This window comes from Caretta caretta, chromosome 1, assembly GCF_965140235.1.
Source record: "Caretta caretta isolate rCarCar2 chromosome 1, rCarCar1.hap1, whole genome shotgun sequence".
Classification (NCBI taxonomy): domain Eukaryota; kingdom Metazoa; phylum Chordata; order Testudines; family Cheloniidae; genus Caretta; species Caretta caretta.
The window spans coordinates 6,040,005-6,055,168 of record NC_134206.1 but is presented as its reverse complement, the minus strand read 5'-3'; the positions used below and the strand labels follow the sequence as shown (position 1 = coordinate 6,055,168).

At 47.2% G+C, this 15,164-nt stretch overlaps 1 protein-coding gene across 1 annotated transcript; it reads left to right on the top strand.

Annotated features, from left to right (window-relative positions):
• The first annotated feature begins 1,842 nt into the window (after window positions 1–1,842).
• On the top strand, window positions 1,843–2,778 carry LOC125633366 (olfactory receptor 51G2-like). Its single transcript, XM_048842534.2, has one exon. It carries the CDS (start codon window positions 1,843–1,845, stop codon window positions 2,776–2,778), a length of 936 nt encoding a protein of 311 aa, XP_048698491.1.
• Window positions 2,779–15,164: the final 12,386 nt, after the last annotated feature.

Sequence of the window (15,164 nt, the reverse complement as noted above, 5' to 3'; positions counted from 1 at the left end):
CTGAGGGGTTGGAGCAAATGCAGTTGTTTCGTAGAGCTTGGCTGTAGACAATGGATCATGTGGTGTGGTCTGGATGAAAGCTGGAGGCATGTAGGTAAGTATAGTGGTCAGTAGGTTTCCAGTAAGAAACCTACCACTCCTGCTGGTAATAGCTCACCTTACCTGATCACTCTCCTTACAGTGTGTATGGTAACACCCATTGTTTCATGTTCTCTGTGTATATAAATTCCCCCTACTGTATTTTCCACTGAATTCATCCGATGAAGTGAGCTGTAGCTCAGGAAAGCTTATGCTCAAATAAATGTGTTTGTCTCTAAGGTGCCACAAGTCCTCCTGTTCTTTTTGTGGATACAGACTAACATTCCTGCTACTCTGAAACCTGTTTACTGCTTAATGGCTTTTACTGTAGAAAGTATTTCAGAAGTACTCCAAATACTGTTTGCAAAGGGTTTGTGCTATTAACACTTTGTTCAGTGAAGAGCTGTATAATATTATTTCCTGGTAATCGACCAGAAGCTGTTTCTAACACTTACATTCAGGGTCGTGCACTCAATAACTCTGCAATACCTGTGCAAGTCTTTCCAACATGTCAGGAGAGACCAGGACTGCTGGCCTGTGTTTCAGCAAAGAGTAGAGCTGAGGTGGTGGAAAGGGGAGTGTAATAGTGGTTGTACGGCATTAACTCCTATCACATGTTATACGAGCTTAGCTAAAGTAACTTACACACTCAACTGGATATTAGTGCAGACCTAGTGTTTGCACTATGCATGCATTTGTGACGCCAACCTGTCACCCGCCCAGCTGAAGTAACTGTCTGTGTTAACTTGTAACCTGCCAGATCTCTACAGACACTTTTATGGGGAGAAGATGCAGATCCTGTGAGGATGAAGAGAAGTCTGTAGGATGTTGAACTCTCTAGATTCAGTCAACACTGGCCAGGGAAAGCACTTCAGCTTCTCTTGGAGGGATGCTTGGGGATCAGCACATATATTGAATTTACACATGTAAATCTGGCGTGATGCAGTTAAAATCAATGTTATTGAATTAAGCACCTGGCCCTAAGAATTTCTCCCATGTGCTACAAAGAAGCAGTGGAAAAAATTGAACTCTCAGGACTAGAGAAAATAAAAAAAAAATACATATAATGATGCTACGAAACACATTTATAAACACTTTCAATGCAGGACAGAGAAATACATTGACGGTTTTCACCATGCACTTACCATGTGTTTACACACATGTCATGCTACAATGGGCCACATTCAGAAGTGGAGGGCCAGAAAGAGTGTCTGTAGGAAGGTCACAATTGTAAAATCACAAAGTGCTCAAGTAGGCTGCGGAACTCCAAACCACCAGATATCAATGGGGCCAAGAGCTTTGCAGGATTCAAAGTGGGATGGGATGTTTATATGGGTAACCAAAAAATCCAATTATACTGGTGAAGATTTTTTTTTTAAAAGTCTTAGAATTCCAATAAACTCTTCCTGATTTACACCACAAAATATATCTAACTAGTGGGTGTCAGGGGTAATTTTCAATGAGAGCAGGTTATCTCATAGCGGCCCATTGCAGGGCTTCTTCCACCTTCCTCTGAATCATCTAGAACTGGCCACTGGATACCGGGCTAGATGGACTACAGGTCTGATCCAGTCTGGGAATGCCTATGTTCCTATCAGTGGTGTAAATCGAAGACTATGTTTTTGCTGATCTTCCTTGAGCTCTTTGCTGTCTTTAAATATCCACTGAGAGCAGAAAGATGTCTCGTTAAATATCATCTAGTCTCTTATTCTTTCTCCTTTCAGGAAGGAAAGTTCAGAACTCCTCGGACCTGCCCAGTACATTATGTCAGCTGTCAATGACACCAAATCCAACTCTATAGTGTTCCTTCTCACTGGCATACCTGGGCTGAAAGACGTCCATCTCTGGATCTCTATCCCCTTCTTTTTAATGTATATTATTTCAGTAGTAGGAAATTCAGTCATTCTGTTCATTATAAAAACAGATCCAAGCCTCCATGAGCCCATGTACATTTTCCTTTCTATGTTGTCCATCACGGACCTTGGCTTATCCATAGCCACCATGCTGACAACACTGGGCACATTCTTGTTTAACTCTAGGGAGATCAGCCTCGATGCTTGTTTCACCCAGCTGTTCTTCATCCACTCGCTTTCAAAAATTGAATCCTCCATGCTCCTGTTGATGGCCTTTGACCGCTTCATCGCGATCCGTAACCCACTGAGATATACCTCCATCTTAACCCTGCCAAGAATAGCCAAGATGGGACTGGTGCTTGTACTAAGAGGGATGGCTGTAATACTCCCACACCCCTTTCTCCTGAAACAATTCCAATACTGTCGAGCCAATGTCCTCTCCCATTCCTACTGCCTGCACCAAGATGTTATGAAGAGGGTGGGTTCAGACATCAGAGTCAACTACATCTATGGGTTGTTTCTTACATTCTTCACGGTGGGGCTGGATTCACTGCTCATCTTTCTCTCGTATGTGATGATCCTCAAAACAGTGCTGAGCATCACATCCCACAGGGAGTGCCTCAGAGCCCTGAACACCTGCATCTCCCTCCTCTGTGCCGTCCTGCTCTTCTACACACCAGAGATTGGCCTTGCTGTGATACACAGATTTGGGAATAGCTCTTCTCACTTGCTTCAGATTCTCCTGGGCTACGTCTCCCTGCTTGTCCCGCCCCTGATTAATCCAATTGTGTACAGCGTGAAAAGCAAACATCTTCGTGCCAGGAGAATCAGGGTGTTCGTCAAGTGAAGGGTCAGTTCATCACCCTCCTCCAGTGCTGATTACATGGGAGACGAAAAACACGGGCCACCTAGTGTGTCCTGGACGCTTATATCTGAGACGACATGAGCTTCTGACCTCCATACTGTAGAGAAAGTTTCAGATGGGTTCTAAGGCCTGGAGCAAAGGGAGAGGGGCTGGTGAGGGAAGACAGTGTTCTGGGGAAGGAGACCAAGGCAGCCAGCAACATTTACAGAGCGACTGTGTTCATGGAGAGCCAGGGGACCGGTGGGATGTTGGCCCATAAAGAGCTGTATTGGTGGCTCTTCCGACCTCAGAATTCCCAACATTACAGTCAATAAAAACAAGGGACGTGGATGTTGTTTCCAATTACACCTGGCCTGTCACTGTCCCGTATCTGGTTAATCAACCAGGGGCCATTAAAAAAGCTGCAGGGCTGTTCTGCTGTCACAGTGCTTCCTCTTCCTGAGCGCTCTGGGAGCTGCGTGATCCTTGGGGGCTGCACCAGCTGTGGACAGGGGCTATTCAAAGGACACAGTCCCGCACCCTTCCCCCATGCCCTCACCCAGGTGCTTGAGACTGAGTCGTCTCAGGGACATGATTAACGCAGGAGCCCCAGGAGAAGCCCTTCAGGCAACCCGTCCCCCCGTTGATGGCTCTGCACACAGCACATCTGCTGAGCCCACCCCTCTCCAACTGTCATGCCCCTCAGGTAGGGCAGAGCTGCGTGTGCGAGTGAGGGTCTGACACACAGGAGTCCTGGCAAGAGACTCAGGCCCAGGTTCCCTCTCTGGCCCCTCCGTTTGTGCTGCCCCAGCTGCTTGCAAAGGGGTGGAAACAGGCCTCAGCTCCCCCACAGAGGCACAGCTGGCTCCTATCCCAGCCCAGCCAATTCAGTGTAGGGTGACCACCTCTTCAAAAGGCAAAAGCAGGACCCATGCAGGAGACCCGTCCCCTTTGAGTCCCCGCCCCTGCCCCTCTTCTTCCACCTTGACACCCTACATCCGACTAATCTTCTTCCCCTGAGGCACCTCCCTCTGCCCGCCTCTTCCCCCGAGACCCCACCCCTGCTCCTCCTTTTCCCCTGAAGCTCTGCCGCCTCTCCAGTGCGGAAGCCAGAGCCAGGCCATGGTAAGAGCTGCCCAGGTAGCCAGAGCCACTGAGAGGATTTCCAGACCCTCCACCCTCCTCTGGACAGGAGGCTGGCGGGCTCAAGAGAAGCCCCCAGCCTGTGTCCCCACCCCCCAGGATGTACAACCCAGGGAAGGAGGAGAGTCTGGGTCTCTCCACAGTGGCCTGGGATCCTGGGGTAGCTCTTACTGTAGCCCGGCTCCGACCTGGCAGGGGGCAGAGCATCAAGGGAAGTGGAGGAGTGGAGGGCAGGGCATAGTGGGAAGAGATGGGGCAGAGATGGGACCTCAGGGGAAGATGGGGCAGGAAGCGGGGCTTCAGGGAGAAAAGGAGGAGCAGAGGGTGTGGCAAGACTGAACCAACACTGACCCCAGCAAGCGGGGGCTCCTGAGTAAAGGAGGAGGGAGAAGTTGGAGGGTAGGAGACCTTGTGTTTTGGAGAAAACTGAATTAATGCTACCCCACAAAGCGGGCTCTTGTTTTAAATATCCCAGGCTGAGAGTAAGTCATTGCAAGGACCATAGAAGGGACTTGGCCAGTGTGTGCTGTGCTCTTGAAAGCCGTTACCACCAGGCAGAGGTCAGCCCAACCCCTAGGCTGCTCTAAACTCCGCTGAGGCAGTGGGAGAAAAGGCCAAGGAATCAACTGGTTCCTGGCCATCCCCACTTTCTGCAGTGCCGGGGGGAGCTCTGCTGGCGCAGCAGAGAATCCAGCCGGGCCTGTCACCACTCAGATGGCTGGAAGGCTGGTCCTGTGATCTGGGCATGGCTCTGTGACTCAAGACAGCTGGGTTTGATTCCCTTGCCTAGTGTGATTGTGGGCAAGTCATTGGCTGTCTCTGATAATAGCCCTACGCTACCTCACAGTGCTGGCAGAAGGATAAATACATTCCAGGTGCTCAGATACTCTGAGACCCTGAGATCAGGGCGGTGTCAGGGTTCCACAGAGCAACACCCCTGACATTTGTCTGTGAAAGGCCTCTTACCACAGCCTCCTGTGACAGCTGGCCTCTGGGAAGCTCCCTGACTCCAGCATTGTGTTTTCTGTGGCAGATGTGGGGTTGCTCGGAGGTAGCAGTGAGGGGTAGGTAGTGGATTTCTGAGGGGAGTGTCACAGGGATGATGAGCATTTCAACACAGTCACCCGACCAGTGTTTGCCAGCCATTGAGGCTTAATGGGTCTAACTGCCAAACAATGAAGCAAAGGCCATGGGGGCCTCATTTAAGATGGTCTGGCTGGGAGAAAGCAGTCTCAGGGCAAAGGTCTGCTCCACACTTTGGCCCTGTAACACGGACATGGCTGAGCGCAGTGGTGACTGGACCCAGGCTCACACAGGGAGGCTTTGAGAAAAGGCTGCTTCCACAAGAAAGGGGCTGTAGGCCACACCTTCTTGCTGTCACGTACCTCCAAAGATGCGCTCAAAGCGGGTAATTAGCTACACTTTGTGTTCCAGTCCTACGGCCGGGCAGAACAGTACGGCAACCAACAATTGGTAGGGTCTGACCTGCAAGCAGGACAGAGCAATTTAGTAGTCCTTGAGCCCCGGGTCCTCAGCCAGAGTGGGACAGTAGCCAATGAGTAGGCTCCCTCTTGCAATCAGGGCAGAGCGGCTAAGCAGTCTATGAGCCCCAGGCCCAGTAAGCACAGGGCAGCAAAGCCATAGTGAAGGCAGAGGAAAAGCAGTCTAGCAGGCCAGGTAAGGGTGAGCACCAATAAAGTGTAGAGGCTCGAGAATGCGGGTAGGAGGCCTGAGAAGCACAGGCCTTCTGGCCGAAGGAGGGGGAGTACAGCCAGCCCCGGGGTGGGGTGGCAGGGGAGACGGGGACCTGCCCATCTCAACCGTATCCCAGCCACCGGGTCAGCAAGGATCCAGCCACAACACACTGATCTTGTATCAGTCCATTTCTCAACCAGCTGGTTGCCCAGTTTCCTTGGGCTGCTTCCTCTCTCCCTCTCAGGTGTACCCATGCCCATCATCTCGGGGAATGCTGGCCAGTCCACAGGAGGCAGCCCCAAAAGCTCCTCAGTGTCTCGGTCAGCCAGCAGCCTGGGGAACTCTGGCCAGTCCTCAAGCAAGGGCCCTGGCAGCTCCTCTGCAGGCTTCAGAGGAGGCGGGCTGCATCTGTCTCCTGTGGTGGCTCCCCCTTAACTGAGCTGTGGAACCCACCTTTTGTACTTCTTCCTGTCCCACCCTTCTGCTTCTGGCAGGGTAGACGTGGCTCTCCTGGTTCGGCCCACCAGCAGGGGTATTGCCATCCATCCTTGTCACTCTCGGAGGGAGTCCACACTTCATCACTACAGGGGCAAACAGATGGGAAGGTGCTTTCAGAGACACAGGGAAACTAGTCTGGGTCCCAAGAGCTCCTTGGTGTCCCAAAAGAATGTAAGTTGGGCCACTTCTGTTCTTGTATCTCCAGACCAAAGCCTGTCTAATTTAGCTTGTAGTGATAGATCAGTGTAGACATGTGACAGCTGCCTGCTATCTTAAAACCATTTTTGCAAACGCTTTGTGCTGTTTCCTAATAAAACTGCTAGTTTTAAGGACACTGGGGATGACTGTTTAGCTCTAGTCACAAGCACCCGAAGGGAAAAGTGGAACTTGCTTGGTGACAGGGTTCCTTCCCCACTCTGAACTCTGGGGTACAGTTGTGGGGACCCACATGAAAGACCCCCTACCAGCTTAGGTTAAAAACTTACCCAAGGCACAAATCTCTATTTGTCCTTGGGCTAGGAATGCTGCCACCACCAAGTGATTTAACAAAGAATCAGGGAAAAGGACCACTTTGAGTTCCTCTTCCCCCAGCAATCCCCCCAAGCCCTTACACCCCCTTTCCTGGGGAGGCTTGTGAATAAACAAGTTGAGCACAGACCAGCTTTGGGTTCCTTAGGATGCTAAAAACCCAATCAGATTCTTTAAAAACAGAACTTTATTAGAACAAAGATAAAAGAAACACTATGTAAGATTAGAATGGAAGATAATCTCACAGGCAGTCAGATTCAAAACATAGAGAATCCCTCGAGGCAAAACCTTAAATTACAAAAACACACAAAAACAGGAATATACATTCCCTCCAGCACAGCGAATTTCACAAGCAAAAAAACAAAGAAAACCTAACGCATTTTCTAACTAGATTATTTACTAACTTTACAGGAGTTGGAGGGCTTGCATCCTTGATCTGTTCCCGGCAAAGGTATCACACAGACAGACCAAGGCCTTTTTCCCCCTTCGTCCAGATTTGAAAGTACCTTGTCCCCTCATTGGTCATGTTGGGTCAGGTGCCAACCAGGTTACCTGAGCTTCTTAACCCTTTACAGGTGAAAGGATTTTGCCTCTGGCCAGGAGGGATTTTATAGCACGGTATACAGAAAGGTGGTTACCCTTCCCTTTATATTTATGACATGCCCCCCAAATCACAGATAGTGTCGGACAGCCGGTTCCACACTGGCTGTGATTTCTTCCTGGAGCTCTAGGAGAAAACAGAGTTAATAAGACACATGTACCTTTAGATATACTACTGACTATATAAAAACTATCAATATTTTCCACATTTCAAGGACGATTTTAATCAGTTGATTCTGGGAAACTTTCACTGGAGGGTGTATCAGCCACTTTGTTAGAAGTTCCTGAAAAGTGTTGTATTTCAAAATCAAAATCTTGGAGAGCTAAACTCCATTGAAGAAGTTTTTTGTTATTGTCCTTGACGGTGTGAAGCCACTGTAGCACGGTATACAGAAAGGTGGTTACCCTTCCCTCTATGCAAAAAGAAAAGGAGTACTTGTGGCACCTTAGAGACTAACCAATTTATTTGAGCATGAGCTTTCGTGAGCTGTAGCTCACGAAAGCTCATGCTCAAATAAATTGGTTAGTCTCTAAGGTGCCACAAGTACTCCTTTTCTTTTTACGAATACAGACTAACACGGCTGTTACTCTGAAACCTTCCCTTTATATTTATGACACTTGGTGATAAGTGTTTAGCATGGATGGGGTGTTGTTACCAGCTCAAAGAGTGGGACAGTTGTGAGATTCTCTCCAGCACAAGAAACAACCTGGTTTAGAGGGTAAAGAGACCATATATCCCAGTTTTATTCTGACAATCCTGGTTCTTCATGACCAGGGTCTATCCTTGTTGAGTGCCTGTCAGCATTCAGAGGAGCAATTTATTCAAGTTGCATCCAAGATAACAATCTGTTCAAGGCAATGATTCACAGAGTCATAGAATTTAAGGCCAGAAGGAGTCACTAGAACATCTAGTCCAAAGTTTCTCAAACTGGTGGGGCGGGCCTTCCTGGGGGGGGGGGGTGCAGAATGTATTCGGGGGCAGGGGGGAGGGTGAAAGGCTTTAGGGAAAATCCTTCCCTGTGCACATTTTACCCACAGCAATGAATAACTAGTCAAGCTGATTCCTCCAGACAGATCCAGTCCTCAGACGGCGCTGTGCATTTTGACAGATTTCTGTTAAGCTTATGTAACCCAAACACCTCCTGGTTGTGGTGTTCTGCCCCATCTATTGGCAACAAGATCCCTTAGAGACAGAGCTAAAATGAATGTGCTCTGCAGCCTTAGCTAAGAGCCGGTTTGCTTTTAGCTCATGAAGTAGAGGCTCATGCACTAAGCTCCAGAGGTCCCAGGTTCGATCCCACCCACTGACAACCAGGGTCTGTCAGCGTTACACTTGCATAGCATTATATAAAGTCAGTGCCTCCCGTACATGGGTCCGTTTGCTACGGTGCGGTGTGCACATTTCATTGTAAGCAGGGACCACAAACACAGTTTTGCTGTTCTTCGGTATTCCAATGGATCGTTGGCTCATCCGTGCAACAGCAACAAAAAAACCCCTCAAATGAAAAACAATGAAGCCAAAACTGATTGTAGTGAAGCCCCACCCCTGCATATATCCGTATATGTATTTGTGTGGTGGAAGGGGGGCTTAAACTACTACAGACACAAAGAAGCAGGTGTGACACAAAATGTTTGAGAACCACAGATCTAGTCTGACCTCCTGTATAGCACAGGCTGCAGAATTTCCCCCTATTGAGCCCAATGACTTGTGTTTGACTAATGCATCACTTGAGTTCCTCTAAAGCGTATCTTCCAGGGAGGCATCCAGTCTTGGTTTGGAGATAGCAGGAGAATCCACCACCTCCCTGCGGAGTTCGTTCCAGTGGTTCAGCACCCTCACTGAAAAATGTGTGCCTCATTTCCAAATTTAATTTGTCTTTCTTCAGTTTCCAGCCATTGGTTCTTGTTATGCCTTCCCCTGCTAGATTAAAGAGCCCGTTAGTACTTGGTATTTTGTCCATGTGAAAGTGCTCGTACACGGTCATTAAGTCAGGTCTCAATCTTCCCTACTTCTAATCACTACACCCCTGTTTATACGGCCAAGGGAAAATGGAAACAACAGAGGAGGAGAAAGACCTGGGTGTATTAATCAGTCCCAGGATGACTGTGAGCCACGGATGTGATGCGGCTGTGAACAAGGCAGGTGAGATCCTAGAATGTGTCAGGCGAGATAGGGACGTATTACTATCCTTATACCAGACACTGATGAGACCTCCTCTGGGAAACTGTGTAAAATTCTGACAGGTTTCAGAGGAATAGCCGTGTTAGTCTGTATTCGCAAAAAGAAAAGGAGTACTTGTGGCACCTTAGAGACTAACCAATTTATTTGAGCATGAGCTTTCGTGAGCCACAGCTCACTTCATCAGATGTGTACCGTGGAAACTGCAGCAGACTTTATATACACACAGAGAATATGAAACAATACCTCCTCCCACCCCACTGTCCTGCTGGTAATAGCTTATCTAAAGTGATCATCAGGTGGGCCATTTCCAGCACAAATCCAGGTTTTCTCACCCTCCACCCCCCCACACAAATTCACTCTCCTGCTGGTGCTAGCCCATCCAAAGTGACAACTCTTTACATAATCAAGTCGGGCTATTTCCTGCATAGATCCAGGTTTTCTCACTTCCCCCCCACCCCCAAACACACACAAACTCACTCTCCTGCTGGTAATAGCTCATCTAAACTGACCACTCTCCAAGTTTAAATCCAAGTTAAACCAGAATATCTGGGGGGGGGGGTAGGAAAAAACAAGAGGAAACAGGCTACCTTGCATAATGACTTGGCCACTCCCAGTCTCTATTTAAGCCTAAATTAATAGTATCCAATTTGCAAATGAATTCCAATTCAGCAGTTTCTCGCTGGAGTCTGGATTTGAAGTTTTTTTGTTTTAAGATAGCGACCTTCATGTCTGTGATTGCGTGACCAGAGAGATTGAAGTGTTCTCCGACTGGTTTATGAATGTTATAATTCTTGACATCTGATTTGTGTCCATTTATTCTTTTACGTAGAGACTGTCCAGTTTGACCAATGTACATGGCAGAGGGGCATTGCTGGCACATGATGGCATATATAACATTGGTGGATGTGCAGGTGAACGAGCCTCTGATAGTGTGGCTGATGTTATTAGGCCCTGTGATGGTGTCCCCTGAATAGATATGTGGGCACAATTGGCAACGGGCTTTGTTGCAAGGATAAGTTCCTGGGTTAGTGGTTCTGTTGTGTGGTATGTGGTTGTTGGTGAGTATTTGCTTCAGGTTGCGGGGCTGTCTGTAGGCAAGGACTGGCCTGTCTCCCAAGACTTGTGAGAGTGTTGGGTCATCCTTTAGGATAGGTTGTAGATCCTTAATAATGCGTTGGAGGGGTTTTAGTTGGGGGCTGAAGGTGACGGCTAGTGGCGTTCTGTTATTTTCTTTGTTAGGCCTGTCCTGTAGTAGGTAACTTCTGGGAACTCTTCTGGCTCTATCAATCTGTTTCTTTACTTCTGCAGGTGGGTATTGTAGTTGTAAGAAAGCTTGACAGAGATCTTGTAGGTGTTTGTCTCTGTCTGAGGGGTTGGAGCAAATGCAGTTGTATCGCAGAGCTTGGCTGTAGACGATGGATCGTGTGGTGTGGTCAGGGTGAAAGCTGGAGGCGTGTAGGTAGGAATAGCAGTCAGTAGGTTTCCGGTATAGGGTGGTGTTTATGTGGCCATTGTTTATTAGCACTGTAGTGTCCAGGAAGTGGATCTCTTGTGTGGACTGGACCAGGCTGAGGTTGGTGGTGGGATGGAATTCTGGTCACTCCTATTCCAGAAAGATGAATTCAGGCTGGAACAGGTTTGCAGAATGGCTTCTAGGATGGTCAGGTCAATGGAGGGCCTGGCTTCAAGGGGATTGGAAGAGCTTGGCTGGTTCAGTCTAACACAACACAGGCTGAGAGGGATCAGATTGCTCTATAAATACATTGGGGGGGGGGAACATCAGGGAGGAAGATGAGCTCCTGAAGCTAAAGGACAATGTTGGCAAACAAACAAATGGGTAGAAACTGTCCAGGATTAAACTGAGGATGGAAAGGAGATGGAGATTTCTGACCATCTGAGGAGGGAGGTTCTGGAACAGCCTCCCAACAGGAGCATTGCGGGGGTGAACAACCCAGCTGGTTTTAAGATGGAGCTTGATAGGTGTCACCGTTCTGCCAGGTGGAATGGGAAGCAACCAGGGCTGGGTTCAGTCTTTAGGGGTTCTTTTTCAACAATACAACACAGAATTGGCTGAAGTCCCCACCAAGTAACCTGGGAAAATTGCACCCCACATCTGGGTGCCTGTGGGAGGCAATATTTCCCCATTCACAAGCACAGAGTCTAAGGGCAGAAAAGAAAATTTTAATGAAAGGAGGGAAGTCACCAGACATTAATTATGGAAAATGCCGCAAGCAGGATTCATGATCATAAAACTGTGAGCAGGACACCCCACCCCGGAGTGCCTGGGGCATTGTCTTCTGCCTCATGTTCTTGAGTTCTACCAACAGTTACTTTACTGTGCCCCTCTCTGTGCCCTCACGTCACTCCACTCACTGTCGTTGTCCTTGGTCAGGGAGGACCCAGGGCTCCGAGGTGCATCTACCCGGGAAAGAAGGCATCTTGCTTGCTCTGCCATCTGAGAACTTGCTCTGGCTGGCTGCCCTGTAGCCACCTCTGTAGCCACTCTGCCAGCTGCTCATTCTGCTCCTGCTGGGTGACTGTCAGGTCCCTTCTGCTGACACCTGCCCCTCCACTGTGACCTCTGCAGGTCAGTCTCTTAGTGATTGTTTCAGAGTAGCAGCTGTGTTAGTCTGTATTCACAAAAAAGAAAAGGAGGACTTGTGGCACCTTAGAGCCTAACAAATTTATTTGAGCATAAGCTTTCGTGACCTACAGCTCACTTCATTGGATGCATTCATATAAAGTGAGCTGTAGCTCACGAAAGCTTATGCTCAAATAAATTGGTTAGTCTCTAAGGTGCCACAAGTCCTCCTTTTCTTTTAGTGATTGTTGGTTCTTAGATATTTCCAGCTTGTAGGAGGCCAGGCAGAGACACTGTCCCACCACAAGTGATTTCAGCACTTAAAATAACAAACAGCTCCCAAAGAAGCGTCTTTAACTCTATCTTTGAACAGTGGGGAAGAATAAGTTAAACTAGACTGGGGACACTTAGGGAAAGTCCACATTTCTTGTCTGGGCACCTGTCCCCACCCCTCTTGCTCTAACAAAGCTTAGGTATTCGAGACCCTGGTTTAGCCAGTTTCTTTCAGCTGAGGGTGACCATGTCATTTGGGACAGGCTAAGCGGTGTTCTGTTCCCCTTTATTCATACCATAAAGACAATAACACTGGTAACAATATTTCACTATCCCCTGTATTCAGCACTACAGTGATCTGTAACCCAATACCAGCCAAAGTTAACACTTTGAGGACCTCTCTATCTGCTGGATATCTAGGCAGAGTAAATGTTCATGTAAATACAGTTTGCTCCCAAAGTCTCTCCCTGTCCCAGCCTGCTGTCAGGGGAGAACTCATTCACACCATGCTGACACAGGCTTATGTACCAGACGATATGCTAGGGTCACCTGCCATAGCAGGGGACTGGGCTCATTGATCCAAGAGGTCCCTGCCTGGCTTATTTCACTATGGGTCACATTAGCCTATTTTGCATCACACTGGGAGTTCATGTGGAGTTGCATATCCACCATCACCTTACCCTGGGCCCTCGCCAATGGATTTCTCCCTCAGATTCAGGAGGGATCATGATTCAGCGTTATCATCCGGAAAAGGAATTGTTCTTGGACTTCTGTTTAGTGATGTCACAGGAGTTTAATTCCCTGAATTTCTGGTAATCTCAGCATGGTGACCTGGCAGCTGCCTCCTTCCCAGCCATTTGCCCCATCGAGGAAGGATGGTTTGGTGGTTAAAGTGCTGGCCTGGGATTCAGAAGCACTGGCTTTGGTTCCAGGGTCTTCCACAGACTTCTTCTGTGACCTTGGGCAACTCACTTAGTCCCTTGCCATCTCAGCAATATGTGCTTTTAATATGGCTCCATGTAAAGGTTTACATCTAGGAACAAGGGACACAGGCCATCCTTACCAGATGGTGGACCAATCCTGGGAAACAATGACTCTGAAATGAAGGTTTCACTGACTGAGGCTGTGGCTGCACACAGGCTATAGAAACAACAAAACTTCCCGACCAGTCTATAGCAGTGGTATTGTGTCCATCAGCTACTCTAACCAGCCTTCCCATCTCTGTGTAGCCCCATCCACCCTGTCCAATGCCCCATCAGCAGACCCTGCAGGCAGTGGCAGGCCCTGGTATCACATCTCTGATGAACCTGTGCTAGCAGGGAGCTGGAGAAGGTCCTAGAGCAGGTGTGAATGAGTCTGCTTTACAGCCTTAACTAAAAGGAAGATTCCTTTTATCTCATGTGGTAGAGGCTCATGCACTTAGCTCCAGAGGTCTCTGGTTCAATCCCACCTGCCGGTAACCAAAGTCTGTTGGCTTTAGAAGTGGGGCCTCATTTTATCTCTCTCTCTTTAAGTGGTCTCAGTGTCACTGATCAGATGGAGAACCACACCCAGAAGGTGTGTGGGTTACATATGTACAGGGAAATTTCCTTCAGATCATTCCGGTGGGGGAGGTCCCTTCCTTTCCCTTTCTTTCTCCATGAGCAATGAAAAGGGTGACCCAGAATACAGGGATCCCCAAAGTTATGCACAGATCTCAGTGATCCACTGGTAGGTAGGCACCCTAAGCCAACAGGAAACAAAAAGTCACAATCTTAGATGAGCAGCTAACAGGTTCCTGTATAAACTGCAGGGGAAATGCTTCTGAGTGTTTGGGAGAAAAAAGGAAGTAGGCAAAGTGAATTGCTTCTGACAGAATAATATTAAAATTAAAAACTTGTAGAATATCTAATTCAGCATCCTTTTAATTCATTTGGACTATGTCTAATGTACATGTACAAGACAAAGCAAACTCTTGCTTACTACCTCCCCCACCCCACAACCTGTAAGTGGTAGGCAAAAGGAAAAGTAGTGAGGGTAACTCCCCTTAGGTGAAAATAATCGTTGTTTTGTTACTTGCATATTTGTATTAGCAAATTGCAGTCACACAACTTTGGGTTTTAAATCAGTTGCTGTGCATCGTGATTCCAAAAATAGGTACCAAGTTAGTTGTGATTTCAAACATACTCAGTATTATATAAATTTGTATTGTATAAGCCAGCAATGTATAATTTTTCTGCTTTACACAGGAAGTGCAGCAGCCTTTTCTACCCACAACGTAAATCATAGTTACTGTTACAAGTCTTACTGCACCAAAAGAAAATATTTGACTTATTTCTTGCAAGTTTCCCTTTAATATTAAATTAACATTTGAATCTATGTTAATATTTGTCTCTTACCCACCTGTATTTTAATCTAGGGTCTAACGTCACCAAAAATATTTGGCTCCTAACTAAATCATTAGACCTATTTTATAGGCAAACCAATGTGCAAACCCGAAATGATTAATGATTTCAACCCTTCGGTTTCCTGGACCTGCTCTGAACAATGTTTAATCCAATGGTGGTAGGGTTGTAATTACTTGTCTGTTTGTTCTATGTTTTGTGTAACATGACTAAATTATGCTTTTGGGGGGAGTTTTTGTTGCAACAAAAATATATTTATCACACAAGAATATACATACTAATAAAAATATTAATAAAACATTTTTCTTTGTGGTATCACAGTATTTATAATTAGGGTTTAACCCCCATGGGTGTGTCCATATAAGACACCAGTGGTGGTTCAATCTTTGCAAATATCAGTCATAAAAAAGGTGTGTTTCTCAATGAACAATTTAATTGTAACTAATATTTTATATATAATTTTGATTTGGGACCTTACACTTAGATCGATGGTGAGAAGCTAAAG

Coding starts and splice junctions, on each gene's coding strand:
- LOC125633366 (XM_048842534.2), top strand. CDS start 1,843: ATGTCAGCTGTCAATGACACCAAATCCAACTCTATAGTGTTCCTTCTC.